This window comes from Megalobrama amblycephala, linkage group LG21 (assembly GCF_018812025.1).
Source record: "Megalobrama amblycephala isolate DHTTF-2021 linkage group LG21, ASM1881202v1, whole genome shotgun sequence".
Classification (NCBI taxonomy): Eukaryota; Metazoa; Chordata; class Actinopteri; order Cypriniformes; family Xenocyprididae; genus Megalobrama; species Megalobrama amblycephala.
In genome coordinates this window covers 9,209,579-9,225,357 of record NC_063064.1, presented here as the reverse complement: position 1 = coordinate 9,225,357, position 15,779 = coordinate 9,209,579, and the positions used below count along the sequence as shown (strand labels likewise).

General features: G+C 37.0%; 1 protein-coding gene across 10 annotated transcripts in view; it reads right to left on the bottom strand.

Annotated features, from left to right (window-relative positions):
* Positions 1-15,779, bottom strand: part of mcf2l2 (MCF.2 cell line derived transforming sequence-like 2) — a 115,351-nt gene that overhangs the window by 71,520 nt on the left and 28,052 nt on the right. For 9 of the 10 annotated variants that reach the window (XM_048172143.1, XM_048172148.1, XM_048172149.1 and 6 more), the window contains 10 exons: positions 11,454-11,568; positions 11,174-11,264; positions 10,062-10,181; positions 7,701-7,817; positions 7,469-7,618; positions 7,068-7,192; positions 6,244-6,358; positions 5,994-6,113; positions 5,467-5,658; positions 3,540-3,731 (listed from right to left, as the gene is read on the bottom strand). In XM_048172143.1, the coding sequence (XP_048028100.1) occupies positions 3,540-3,731; positions 5,467-5,658; positions 5,994-6,113; positions 6,244-6,358; positions 7,068-7,192; positions 7,469-7,618; positions 7,701-7,817; positions 10,062-10,181; positions 11,174-11,264; positions 11,454-11,568 (1,337 nt within the window). The remainder of the gene's footprint in view (positions 1-3,539; positions 3,732-5,466; positions 5,659-5,993; positions 6,114-6,243; positions 6,359-7,067; positions 7,193-7,468; positions 7,619-7,700; positions 7,818-10,061; positions 10,182-11,173; positions 11,265-11,453; positions 11,569-15,779) is intronic. The other variant, XM_048172145.1, reaches the window with a different exon arrangement.

The window sequence follows — 15,779 nt, the reverse complement described above, 5'->3', positions numbered from 1 at the left end:
CTACACTGTTGGAGAGATTTATAAAGAATGAAGTTGTGTTTATGCATTATACAGACTGCAAGTGTTTAAAAATGAAAATAGCGACGGCTCTTGTCTCCGTGAATACAGTAAAAAACGATGGTAACTTTAACCACATTTAACAGTACATTAGCAACATGCTAACGAAACATTTAGAAAGACAATTTACAAATATCACTAAAAATATCATGTTATCATGAATCATGTCAGTTATTATTGCTCCATCTGCCATTTTTTGCTATTGTCCTTGCTTGCTTACCTAGTCTGTTGATTCAGCTGTGCACATCCAGCCGTTCTGCCCTTGTCTAATGCCTTTCATAATGTTGGGAACATGGGCTGGCATATGCAAATATTGGGGGCGTACACCCCGACTGTTACGTAACAGTCGGTGTTATGTTGAGATTCGCCTGTTCTTCGCAGGTCTTTTAAACAAATGAGATTTATATAAGAAGGAGGAAACAATGGAGTTTGAGACTCACTGTATGTCTTTTTCATGTACTGAACTCTTGTTATTTTACTATGCCGAGGTAAATTCAATTTTTGAATCTAGGGCACCTTTAATAAAACTGCTCATCTCCTTTAGTGATACAAGCTCAAAATAATAATCTGTTGATATTTTTCATATAGAGTCTTGACTTGGTGCCATGATGGATATTGAAATCTTATTTATTTTAAACTGTATAGTTGATTATTTTGTGGTAATGCAATATTTGTGAACACAATTGTGTATGTCAGAACCAAAAACTATGCCATAAATCTAAAAAAAAACTATGCATGGGTGCTTGCTTTGGTGTTGCCCCCCCTCATAGACCTCATGCCACCCCTTTGCCACCCTATAAATAATTTTCTAGATCCGCCCCTGACACTGAGCTCCAGAATTCTGAAACCAAATTTAAAATATAAAAATCAAAATGTAGTTTAAACCTGTATAAACAGTTTTAGGACCAGATTTACTAAACGGGGCAAATTAGCGTGAAAGCGCAATTCCACAAATGCGCCGATGGGAGAGGCAAGTTTTGCGTGTGATCAACTGCTGACGCGCAAATTAAAGAACAAAGACACAGTCACATCATTTACATAATAACCAACACAATATACCAAGAGCAGCGCAAATTAGCGTTGGGTTGCAAAAAAAAGTAGAGCTGATGCTTATCAGGTGTGGATCGCCACAGCCGCAACTTGTTACATGTAATAATATATATAAATAGTATATATATATATATATATATATATATATATATATATATATATATATATATATATATATACACACAGTCATGTGAAAAAGTTAAGACACCCTATTGAATTCCATGGTTTTCTGTATCAGGACATATTAAAAAATCATCTAGTGCTTGGCAGGTCTAAAAATTTGAAAAATAAAACCTCAGATGAACAACAACACATGACATATCACACCATGTTATTATTTATTTAGCAAAAAATTAAGCCAAGATGGAAAAACCATGGGTGACAAAGTTAAGACACCCTATGATTCAATTGCCTGTTGATCCACTTTTAGCAGCAATAACTTGAAGTAATCATTTTCTGTATGACTTCATCAGTCTCTCACATCATTCTGGAGTAATTCTGGCCTACTCTTTTTTACAATGTTGCTTCAGTTTATTGAGGTTTGTGGGAAGTTATTTGTGCATAGTTCTCGCCACAGCATTTCAGTTGGGCTGAGGTCTGAACTTCACTGGGCCATTGCAACACATTGATTCTTCTTTTTATACTTTTTCTGGTGATCTTGGGTCATTCTGTTGCTGACCCAATTTTATCAAGCTTTAGCTGTCAGACAGATGGCCTCACAACTGACGCTAGAATACGTTGGCATACAGAGGAGTTCATGGTTGACTCAATGACTGTGAGGTGCCCAGGTCCTGTAGCTACAAAACAGGCCCAAAATCATCAGCATGCTTGACTTTTGCTATGAGGTGTTTGTGCTGATACGCTCTTTTGGTTTTCACCCAAACGTGGCACTGTGCATTATGACCAAACATCTCCACTTTGGTCTCATCTGTCCAAAGGACATTGTTCTAGAAGTCTTATGGTTTGTTCAGAAGAAACTTTGCAAGCCTAACTGTGCTGCCATGTTTTTTTAGACAGAAGAGGATTCCTCCTGGAAACCCTTCCAAACGCGCCATACTTGTCTGGTCTTTTTCTAATTGTACTGTCTTGAACTTTAACATTTAACATGTTAACTGAGGCCTGTAGAGTTTGAGGTGTAGTTCTTGGGCTGTCTGCAATTTCTCTGAGCATTAAACAGTCTGATCTTGAAGTCAATTTGCTGGGACGTCCACTCCTGGGAAGACTGGTATCGGTTTTGAATGTCTTCTACTTGTGAATAATTTTCCTCACTGTAGAATGATGGACTTCAGATTGTTTGGAAATGGCCTTGAATCCTTCCCAGATTGTTACAATTGCTGATGTCTTTCCTCCTTGGCACTGTGTTAACACACACCTGAAGGTTCCAGACGCTCAAACTACCAGAACTTCTGCTTTTATAGAGGTGATCACACTTGCTGATGATCAATTACATTTGATTAGCAGTGCCTGACTGTTACTACCCTCTTAATTCCTATGTTAACAGTAAGGGTATGCTAAGTTTGTCACCCATGGCTTTTCCTTTTTGGCTTTATTTTTGACAAATAATGAAAGTGTGATATGTGTTGTTGTTCATCTGAGGTTTTATTTTCCAAATTGTAAGACCTGCCAAGGACCAGATGATTTTTTTTTATTTATTATTATTATTCCCTGACACAGAAAACCATGGAATTCAATAGAGTGTCTTTTTTCACATGACTGTATAGGCCAACATGACTTGGCAAACGATATGTTCGGATAACGTCTTCCTCTGGCATTCCAAAGAATTTAATATAAGTGGAAAATACTTTCTCCCTTCTACCATGCGCTCTCTGTTCTCTGTGGTGTCTCCTCCTAGCAGCAACAATTGGATCCATGTCACAAAATGGGTTAAGCTTTTTTGGGGCGTTAAATAATAGCACAAATACCAGTAAATCGACATTAGTAAATCATGCTGCGTGATTCATTTAAATACTCTCCTCCCATAAAATTTAGCCTCTGAAAGGGAAACTCCTACAAATGCATATGCAATAAGGTCAGCAGCAAAAACAACTCAGTTCACACCTTTTCAGCTCTAATTTTCCACTGCATCTCTTTAGTAAATCCTGACAGTAGTTTTTTAACACCAAAAGAGTGTTTGTGCTGACGCAAGCTGTTTGTAAATGTGGCCCTTAGGCTTGAAACACAGAAGGAATATTATTTAATATATAGGAAAATATTTAATATTTAATATTATTTCTAGGTAAGGGTATAAATAATGAGAGTTCAGGCATAAGTGCTGCTGCTGCCATCATTAAAGCAACAGAACATCAATCAAATTTTTATGATGATAATATGATTTATAATATTTTTTATAACCAAATAAATAAATATTTATATATATTTATATGCATATACATACATACATTATACAAACAAACAAACTTTTGGATTTGTACCTTGACCAGCTCCGAGAGGGCGATCTCATACTGGTTGCTGAGGTCTTTGAGATGACTGAGCTGCTGCTCTTTGGCTGTTTTCATGTACCTCTCGATGTCCTTCAGTGCTGCTTCTGCACCTTCCTGGGTCTGGCATCTGTCTACAGCCTGAGAGGCCAACAGATACACTCCACTCTCACACCACTGGATCACCTGCCAACATACAAACATAGATACACATTAATGGACCCCATTTAATCATAGAAGTAAACTGTGCAGGTTATCTAATTTGTAATATTTTAACTGCTAAACACGAAATGATTTAGATTTTTTTATAATAAAATAATTTTTTATTTTATTTTATAACATACAGTAGAGGCCAGAAGTGATGTCTGACCTAGGAAAATTGGCTTCTTCGCACTTTATTCACACTTTTTGCATGTTGTGAAGTACTTGGAGTGTAAAACTAATGTATACGTTTCACATTTTTTCAAAACATACCGAATTGTGTGGACGTCATTTTTGGCCACATGGACGTACCAATCTTGCACTCATTATTTTTGTAACATGTAGTTCTATGTCTATGTTTCATTGTGTTTTTGGTTCTGTTTTCCCTGTGTTCCCTATGCTTATTAGTTTTCATAGTTTCTAATTAACTTACACACCTGTTCTGTTTTACCTTCATTACCCTCCCTATGTATTTAAGCCCTGAGTTTCCTTAGTTCTGTGTTTGGTCTCAGGGTATGTTTACACGACAACGATGTAAAACAAACAAACAAACAAACAAAAAAAACGGAAAAGTTTATTTCTGTAAAAAATGACCGTGATTTTAACAGTAAAAGACTGTAAAAATGCTGCGGTGAAAAACTGTCAATTGGTTTACAGAAAGTTTCCGTACTATATACGGTGAATAACTGTAATAGATCTAACGGTACATTTAATGTAATTTTACGGTAAAATACCATTAAATTCACAGTTTTTGGAAGTGAAAAATAACAATTCATTGTTAAATTTACAGTGAAAAACCGTAAATTGACATTCCCACAATTCCCTGCGTGACACTTCACATTTGATATATTTTCGTTGAAATAACTCTGTTTCTTCTTAGTTTTTCTCATTTTTTTCTAATCAGTTATGTACATTAGGGTTTTATGTTACATCTAATGTTGTTAAATTGATGTTTATTGCATTTTTAAAATTTCATGCATGTTACCATGATGGTGTTTAGTGTGTGTGTGAATGACACTGTGTGCACCTTCTATATATTAGTATTGTCCTTCTCAGCTTGTGGAAAATCTGCTTGTGATGAACTTTGATTCATCATGTGATTCTTATCACCACTGTGTTTGGTGACTGTCAGTGTATTATAAAGGTACAAAACAGATATTAGTACTTCATTAGGTTGGTAAATTAACATTATATCAGTTAATGAAATACGTTATTTTACCGTAAATTTAACAGATTTTTTTTTACGTTGCTACTGTATTTTTTACGGTAAAGTTCTGGCAACCACAGCTGCCGTTTTTTTACCGTAAATTTTATTGGGATTTTTTGTACAGTGTATATCAGCCTATCTCAGCCTAAAATTCAATTAATCACTATGTGTAAAGTATTAGCTATATTATTAGATAGGTTTAATAGATTAGGTTTTAGTGAAAATGGCCAGATGAAAGGAGGATATTGTTGAAATTGATAAATCTAGTCAATCAATTTTGGATATTTCTTATCTGCAGGATGTAAATGGACACAATGTCCACAGAATTTTTTCAAAGCACAATGAAACTATTACCATGTAAGACTAGCCAACGGCTACAAGAGGCTGGATTGAGAGGTTTTGTACCAGTAAAGAAACCATTCATCCATTTATCATGACTCAATCATTCAATTTGAAAACTCAATATTAAGGTGCCTTTGTGGTATTTGACTGCATGTGAGTTGTTTCACAAACCTCGTCGATTCCTTTGTGGACTTCAAGTGATTTGGTTAAAATGTCACGTTTCTTTTTTGCCTCATTGCTGAAGTCATCACAGATCCGACGCAGTTCGACACACTTTGGGCGGATGGAGTCTATTGCGTAATGGTTACTTTGAATGAGCTGGTCCCCATGCTGAGCGTGAAGCTGAGCTTTCTCCAAGGACTCCTGTACAGATCAGTAAACACAATAAATCTTAAGAGAATACAAACAATGTACAGTGCTATCTTGACTTTTATTGCAAATTGACTTGCAGTATTGTTACAGTAGTCAAGCCAAGTCACCTTTATATATAGTGCTTTATACAATACAGATTGTATTATGTGTGTATTGTCTTTCTTTCTTTCATTCTTTCTTTATGGTGGGGCCAGTGATTGGAAAAATAAAAATGTAAACTGCTGGTTTAACCAGCAAAAAAACAATTGTTGAGCCCTCTATTCTGTTGAACTGAATGGGGTGCTTTGCATATCAGGTCTGGTCTTAGATTCAAAAGATTTTTAGACCTGAGCTTTGTCCTCCAAGGTTTTCAGATCCCCCAGCAGGTGATCGACTCGAGCCATACAGTCCCCGGTGTCGGACAGCCCCAATAAGTCTTCCATCAGGCCGTCCAGAGAAACTTTCACCTGATGCCAATGGATAAAATAGACCAATTTCAACTTGATTGACTGGACAACCGCCGCAGGTGATATTTGGTATAATGACTGCCTATTAAGTTCACAGAGACTTCATTTGAACACATCCATTGCACCGTACCTCTCTGAAGTCCTGCTCAAAGTGCCGTAACTGTAAACACTGCTCTAATTTGAGGTGATGCTTCGACCAGAACTGTTCAAATGCATTCTCCGTCTCATCGAGCTGCGCTAACAACCTGAGACAAACAAATGCTTTTACAGTGAGTATGTCAGAGGATCTAGAGTGAATTAGATTTCACAGAGGAAGGTTAGATGACACTAGGCTTTAAAGAATAATAACAGAACTGTAACAAGAGCTATACAAGTCTAACACCTGCTAATAGAGCAGCTAAAACTTAAGAAGCAGACTTAAAAAGCGTAGGAGAATGACAGACAAAAGATGTTGTTGAATAAAGTCATTATTTTTGTTTCATTTTTGTGCACAAAAGGTATTTTCGTCGCTTCATAACATTAAAGTTGAACCACTGCAGTCACGTGTCTTTAGTACCTTTCTGGAACTTGAAAGTGGTGGTTAAATTTCAGTCTATGGAGGAGTCAGACAGCTCTCGGATTTAATCAAAAATATCTTAATTTGTGTTCCACGACATGAGAGTGAGGAATTAATTTTTGGGTGAACTAACCCTTTAATGTTCTTGGTTATATTGTGAATAATTCATGGTGCAAGTTAAAAGTTAGAATGTTCTGGGACTTTCCTTTTTGGCTGAAGTCATCCATATCTCTATTTGCATTTCTGATGGTTAAAATCCCTTACAAAGTGAATATTCTGATTTGCTGTCAAGTAGGAATGTCACGTAGCAGCCCAGAAAAGTGTTACATCATAATTCAGATTCAGCTATCATCATTAATGCTGTAACATTTTGTGTGTGGCGAAATCTTTTTACACACCTTTCAACAGTTGTTTGGTTCTCTACCTCATCTGGGTTCAAAATGCGGCTCTCGGTTTTGCTGGCCTGGTCTTTGATACAGGACAGCAGGGTATTTCCTTGTTTTACGGCCAATTTTAGCTCGTCCTGTACAGAAAGAAGGAATGTGACATATGAATACCGAACGAACCTGTATATATGCAAAATTCAGGCATGAAAGTCAATCAAGATAAATACAGATGATGTTTTGTTGCTCCATTATGTCAGAAACTGTTCACTGAAAGACAATGAACCGATAAAAGATAACAGTCCGATCGCACAGATACAAGCAATAAAAAAAGATTTATAACAACATGGCTTAAACAAATCATATTACAACATTAGAACAACATGAACCACTGTTCCATAAATGCGAATGGCTACCTTGAGCTTATCGTGTTTTTCGGTGTGTGTGATAAGCAAATCTTTAGTGCACTGCACGTCATTGGGAAGTTCAGTTTCTGCCAGGTCAGTTCCAAACTGCTGCAGCATCTGTGCTGTGCTCTTCACTGTTAACGCAAAGTTCTCAACAGCCTAGGACACAACATTTCATTTAAGAATAAAACTTCATTAAATAAGTTAATTAAGGTTTTATTTATTAAAAATAACTTCTCACTGTGCGATGGTGAATCCATTGACTGTGGCAATAGTCCAGCGTTCCCCCCAGGTCACAGGTCAGCTGGCCTTTGTCAATGTAGCCGTGCAAGTCTGACAGGGAATTTAGCATAACAATCTACAAGATAAAAGAAAAGAACAGAAGTGACTTTTTTGTAACTTTTGGGAAACAGGAAAAAAAATTTCTTCTACAGTACTTTGCAGTCAGTTTGAGCTGTGTTGGTATACTGCAACAACCTCAAACCACTTGTACATTCATTTTCACAGGAACTAGTATTTTCAGAACCTGTGGTTGGCTGCTTGTGTGCATATGTCTGCAAAAATTTTACAGAACATATATGGTGAAAAACAGTTGTGGGGTTAGGTTAAAAGAAAATTCTGGGTTTGGGGATAGTTTTTAGAGGTTTAAAAGCATAACTGTGAGGCTTATAATTAGGGCTGTGACGAGGGCAATTTTGTACTACCACGGTGGGAAATCACAAAGAGTTGAGTTATTTTGAGGGGACAGCAAATTTACACTGTTATACAAGCTGTACACTTACTATTTTACATTGTAGCAAAGTGTCATTTTTTTCAGTGTTGTCACATGAAAAGATATATTAAAATATTTACAAAAAATGTGAGGGGTGTACTCAAATACTGTATACATATATATATATATATATATATATATATATATATATATATATATATATATATTTTCTGAGGTTGGGTTAGACTTGCATTTTGCCGTCATTTTGATGGACAAGATCGTAAAAAAAAAAAATCAGTCATAATCACTTATTCATTTTATATATTAATCATTTTAATTTTTATATTTTAAGAGACATTTAATAGCTTCTTATTTCGTCCACATTTTCATTTTTATTCACAAACTTACAGGATAAGCAATTGGCCTAGGCTATGCATTTATTTATATTATGAAAAGAAAGTTGATCAAAGATTCCCTATTCACTTCCATTGTAAAATACATCATGGCAGATTCAATGTCTCTTTGTCCCTTCAGATCTGGTCTCGAAGAAAAACTGAGTCGAAGTTTCAGGTCTCAGAAGTATTTAACTTTATTGTCAAACAATAAAGTGAGATGCCAGCTCCACATCCGAATCTCTCTTAGCTGGGGCACAGTTTTTATACATTTTTCTTATCTGTTACAGTGTGAGATCCACCCCTACAGTTATATTCCATGATCTCATCTTATGTATTGCTTATGTAAGAGACAATTTTCTGACCAACTTCTAGCTACTGTACATCTTTTGACTTCATTTCTCATGGGCCTTCTGCCAATTTGATGGTCAATTCTTTTCCCATGGACCAAATGAAACATTGTATCAAACCAGTCAATACACCCCAGAGGCAAGAAGCCTTTATATGATGCACTTAATCAATTCTTATTCACTTCACAGCCACCTGTTGTCTGGTAGAAAATTACCAACAAAATATGCTCAGTGGCCAAGTAAACTTGTCTGACCCTTACAGATACATAGGCCAAGAGGCCTCAAAACACTTCTAGCTTTTATAGTTAGCAAACTAATTCTACAATTGTTTTCTATAGGATGGATAAAATACTCCATCAACACCAAGTGCAAATAGCCCTTATTTACACTAACTCCACCCACCACTGTCTGATTCGAGCCAGGCAAAATGACAAAAGAATCCTGCTGACAATGGAATCAGTGGCGTGGAGAGTAAGCCGGATGGCGTTAGCTTTTGACACGACCAACCCGAGTTCACGCCTTTTACCAAATCAAATATCAGCATTTTAAAATAAAATTAAGAAAATATTTATCTGTCGCTATTGGCACTTAGTGCAAACAGACGCGGTTTTGTCAATACTTTACTGTAACCCAGATTTTTGCTTTTTTGAAATAAGAGTTTCAGAACGACACCTAAATCGGAATTATTTCTGTAAATAATGAATGAACTGTCTAACGAATCTGCAGATGACATGTGAAATGAAGCGTACAGTGCAAATTTCCTCAACGTCACGAGAAATTGCATGCAGATGCACAAGATATGGCTGTGGGAGAGTGGCATTTACAGAATTCACACATGAATTCTGCATTCCACCGCTCGACGACATGCAGCGATAAAGCATCTTCTCAATGCACAATGCAGTGCTTTTTTCTCACTGTATGTCTTGTACACTGTTTACCACTTGCTAAGGTGCTGTTACACCAAGGGTAGAGATTATCTGCACACAATCTGTAGATTAACACCCTTTCAGACATGCATAAAACAACAGGGTAACCAGCTGTGTTAATAATTTAGTGGATGCGTGATCATGGTTACAAACACTACCATGCGCGTCATATGGCGAATGAACGTACATGCTGAGGGTCCAGACAGACAGAAGCATGCTTACCGGTACCTTCAATTTGAAGTCATCCCTATGTAACCGCATACTGACATCAGCGATGGCCCTCTGAAGGAGGCGTGAAGGTTTCAGAACCAGAACAAGCTGTAGATTTCCAGGGAAGGAGCCCTTTTAGTCATGAAAGGAAATGAAACATGTAAGTAAAAATAAAGTTTGAATCATTTCCTTTTGCTAACAATGCTGTGGCATTAACTATACCTTGTGAAACCACATGAACACATCAAACCTTTTCAATGGAATTTATCAAATTTAAGACAATACACAAGTTCCAGCGAAAACCATCCTGCTTGGAGGGTTATAAACACTTATAATTGGCTAATTATAAGTGAATACTAGTGAATCAAGGTAAGACAAAAATACATATTGGAGGAAGTGCTGATGAAGTGTTGACTTCCCTCTACAGCACAGCATTGCCCTCAGGCAACAGAAAGTTTTCTTAAGCCCTATGTTTAGTACATTTTCTTTAAATGATTATAACCAATTATAAAGTACCAAAAAGAACAGTCCAGTAAGGTGTGGGAGTCACTATCAAGCACCATTTGATATACCTCACATTGGCCATAATGTGTTATAAGAAGGGAAGATGCAGGGTTCCTGGGTGTACACCCAAAGTTGATGTGCAAAAATTGATAACATACACCTCTATTTCACAGCAGAGAAGAACTTTTTGAAGTTTTGTACGGAGTGAAATCTTAGTACATTATATGACCTATCCATGTATCAAATTCAATATATCAATGTCTTTCAAGTGTTTTTCCCTTTTTACTTAATGATTTCTTGACATTTTTCCGAAAAAAAAAATCCTCTCTGAGCATTGTCTTATGATAATTTTCTCTCTGATTCTATAACATTTTTGCAGAGTGAACGAAAACATATTTTGGGGTTGGGGAGAGTGGAGGGTCAATAAAATGTTCCCAAATAAGCCAAAAAATTATGTGGAATTTTTTTTTTTTCATGTGCCATCAACATGTTTTGCAGTAGAGGGTTAAACCTTTAAATCACAGGCCTGTATATTGTCTTGATGAGACATGTAAACATGAGTAAAAATCATGTTGAAGAGCTTTTCTAACTTGAAGGCTTCAGCAAGAGCCAGTACAAACCGCTATCCGTGCCAGAGAAGTGATTGCTGAGTTCCATTTGTCCTTTCTGCGGTCCAGGATGATGATGAAGCCGATGCTAGCAGCATCCATGCTGAAGGATGAAGAACAGATACGGACTAGTCAGGCATTGAAACCAAAACCATTAGACAGAAATCAAACATTTCAGAGTATTGTAATTTGCCTGTATTTACAGCTGGTTTCACTACACGTTTTGAAAATCATTCCCAGTGTGACTTTTTATCACAATAAACCTAAAGATAAAAGATAAATGAGGTTTTACCTTGGTATGCTGGTCAGGTATGTGACAACATTAACGAAATCTTCGTCTGTCACCTCATTAAAACCTGAGAACTCTGGGAAGGTGATGATAGGAGATCCATCTTTTCCTCTTCCTCCTGCAAATATTTAGCACCTAGTTAATTCATAGTTATTAAACATGAGAAAAAGAAGGTTTAACATTAAATGGCACTCGGTGGTACTTTAAAAACATTTGTCTTTTCAAACAACATTTGTTTGAGCATCTTGATGAGCACTAAGGTGCATGTTTACAGACCAAGTCATATATATATATTTTTTTTCTTCTCACATTTAAACGGAAACTGGTATGAGCATGGTGTGAAGGTGCATGCTGCAGAAAACAGGTGTGAGGAGAATAAGCCCATGACCTACATTTTTTCTCACAGTAGCTTTCAAATATAGTTCTTTCATTTCTGTTTAATTCATGGGACATACATCTGGCATTATCCTCAAAATAATTCTTAAGTATTCATCACATCATTCTACATTTTATTTTAACTTCATATATTTAGATTTTTGATGAACATACTCATTTGATTTTCAGAAAATAAGAACCTCAACAAACCACAAGGGGGTGACAGTGGAATCAGAGATTTCTATTGAGTTCTGACCATAGACTGTAAAAAGGTTCTGACACATCCATAAATTATCTGACTACATACTGTTTTAACAATGTTTGTTAGCTTGATAACAAATCAGAGACCCTAAAAAAATTAAAATGGTTATGAATCTTGTAACTTATAACATAAAATTGATACATTTTCATGCTTGCATATATTTACGTTTGCTGCTTACACTGCAAAACCATTAAATTAGTTAATATTGATGTACATTTGAGTCATCTACTTGTATGTTACGTTTTAATTTTACTTGATAATTTAATATGTAAGGAACAGTGAAATATTTCACTTTTGATTAATATTTTGCCTTTTTTCTCATGATGGGGGAGGCACCCGTGTTGCATGGGGGTGTGATCCTTTTGGGTGGGGGCGTGTTTTTTGGTGATTTCAAACATCGGCACTGTTTCTCAGAAATCGCTTACTGCACCTTTAAAGGGTTAGTTCAGCCAAAAATGAAAATAATGTCATTTATTACTCACCCTCATGTCGTTCTACGCACGTAAGACCTTCGTTCAGTTTCGGAACACAAATTAAGATATTTAAAACAGTTCATGTGAGTACAGTGTTTCAACCTTAATATTATAAAGCGATGAGAATACTTTTTGTGCACCAAAAAAACGACTTTTCAACAATATCTAGTGATGGCCGATTTCAAAACACTGCTTTGAAGCTTTACGAATCTTTTGTTTTGAATCAGTGGTTCGGATCGTGTAAACGAAGCCTCATTTACTAAAATCACGTGACTTTGGTTCTCCGAACCACTGATCGCTTTAAAATATTATGGTTTAACAACTGTACTCACATGAACTTTTTAAATATGTCTTTAGTAGCTTTCTGGATCTTGAGAGGTTCCGTGAGATTGCTGGCAATACAGGCCTCACTGAGCCATCGGATTTCATCAAAAGTATCTTAATTTGTGTTCCGAAGATGAACATTTTTGGGTGAACTAACCCTTTTTATAAGGGTTATAAGCACATATATGTTATCAATCAGGGGTATCTGTAATTGTATGATGTTTTCTGTCTATTTGGAGAAAATCTAAATAAAGTGAGGGGGAAAATATTTTATTTTTAACATTTATTGTCATATTTTTACAAAAAAAAAAACATTAAAGACCCCTGCTATAGGATCACTAAGCCTGACATATCTCCAGAATTACTCTGATAAGAGATAATAATATAATTTTAGCAAAATATTCTCCACTGTCCCTGTCAGTGTGAATATGCAATTGCCTTATTTAACAGGGATTTTTCTAGTGCATTGTGTTCATTCCTGAGGGCAATTTTGGAGAAAGATGTGTTTGTTTGCAGTAATGAGGCAGATCCACTCAGAGGTCACATGTTCATCCATTTTTAGACTTTAGATGCCACACTCGGGTGATATATAGGTAATGTGTTAAAAGTAGTGCATGTTTCTTTTACATTTATATTTATAAACCACACACATACCCCGGCCCACATCCGCCACAGTTTCCATCTTACCTTGACGTAGTTTGTGGTTTAACGATTTGACTTTGTAAATATAGACACATATACTTATGTGCTCTTATGTGCACACATAGACACATATTGCTTGTGCAAAAGTCTTAGGCACATCAGTAAACCAAAAAAGGTTTTAAGCCAGGTGCTTATATCTTTTGCTGTAGTGTGTCAGTAGGAAATATCCGTTCACATTTCCAAACATTCATTTTGCCATTAATTGTAATAATCCAGTGATACACAAGGAGTCTGACAACAGCCGGTGCTCCACACAGTGATCTGATCCCACCATCATCGAATCCGTCTGTGATTGCATGAAGAAACAGATGAAACTGAGACAAACCAAATCCAGGAGAACTGTGGCCGTTTCTCTAAGATGCTTGAAGAAACCTGCCTGCAAAGATACAGTACTGTGAAGAGTTTTAGGCACTTGTGCAAAAATGCTGTAAAGTGAGGATGTTTTTTTAAAAAATACTGTTATAAATAGATTTTATTTATCAATTATCTTATATTAACTAAATCAAAACAATATTTTGTGTGACCACGCTTTGCATTTAAAACAGCTCTTGTCCAGGTACAATTGGGCATCGTTTTTCAGGTAGCTTTGGAGGCAGTTTTCTAAAAATCTCATGGAGACACGGCCACAGTTCTTCTGGATTTGGTTTGTCTCAGTTTCATCTGTTTCTTCATGTAATCACAGACGGATTCGATGATGGTGAGATCAGATCACTGTGTGGAGCACCGACTGTTATCAGTCTTATTGTGTATTCAAAAATCTCACTGGATTATTACAATTAATGGCAAAATGAATGTTTGAAATGTGAACGGATATTTCCTATTGACACACTACAGCAAAATATATAAATAACTGCCTTAAAACCTTTTTTGGAGGGTGAAAATACTGACATGCCTAAGACTTTTGCACAGTACTGTATATTTTATATATATATATATATATATATATATATATATATATATCAAAGGGGCTCATCGATGCACAAGTCAATGAAGGCAAGGTCTACTATAACCAAGTCACACAAAAGTTTAATGATGGTAATGGGAGGAATGTGTCACAACACACAGTGCATCGCACTCTTCTATTTATGGCTATGATGACCTGGTCCACCATCGAAATGGGCATGTAAACGTCTGAATTGGACCTTGGAGCATTGGAAGAAGGTCGCCTGGTCCGATGAGTCCTGTTTTCTTTTAAACCACGTGGACGGCTGTGTATGTGTGTGCTGTTTACTTGGGAAAGTGATGGTATCAGGATGCACTGTTAGGGGACGACAAGCCGGTGGAGGGAGTGTGATGATCTGGGCAAGGTTCAACTGGGAAACCCTGGGTCTGGCAATTCATGTGGACATACATTTGACACGTGCCACCCACCTAAACATTGTTGCAGACCAGGTACACCCCTTCATGATAGTGTAGTTCCCTATTGGAAGTGGCCTCTTTCAGCAGTATAATGTGCCCTAAAACACTGCACACATTGTTGAGAATAGTTTGAGGAACATGATGATGTGTTCAAGGTGTTGCCCTGGCCTCCAATCCAATTGAGCATCTGTGGAATGTGCTGGACAAGTTCGAGATGGCGGCTCCACCTACAGGATTTTTTGGATGTACTCCTAACATCTTGGTGTCAGATCCAACAGCACACCTTCAGGGGTCTCGCAGAGTCTATGCCTCGGTGGGTTGGCGCTGTTTTTGGCAGCACAAGGAGGAGCAACAGCATATTAGGTAGGTGGTCATAATGTTTTGGATCATCTGTATGTATACATTTCTGTGTGTCTTTCCGGCTTTGTCTCACTTGCACAGATAGGCTCTTGTTTCATGCTTCAATTCGGACTACTAGTGAATGAGACACATTTGAAGTCTATTCTATTAAATTTTGATCATCCCCTGTGATTCACAGAGGCCTAATGGACGACAACATGCTTTTCAGCGGAAAGCAGCACTCAGGACAAGAGGAGTCAGCTAAATAGATTGCACAAAGTATGCTGGGATTGTTTTTAACCGTAACATTACGTAACCGGTGCAGTTTTGATGGCTGGTGCAGGCTTCTTGGCAGATGAGGAGACAGGGAGGCAGGCCAGGCCTCAGGAGATCTGACTGGGGTGGGAAGGAATGAAAAAGCTCTCCAAGGAGCAGCGAGTCTGTAGTTACGATGTCCCTCCCACTTACATCAGTTCAGCGTGTAAGTTTTTCCAC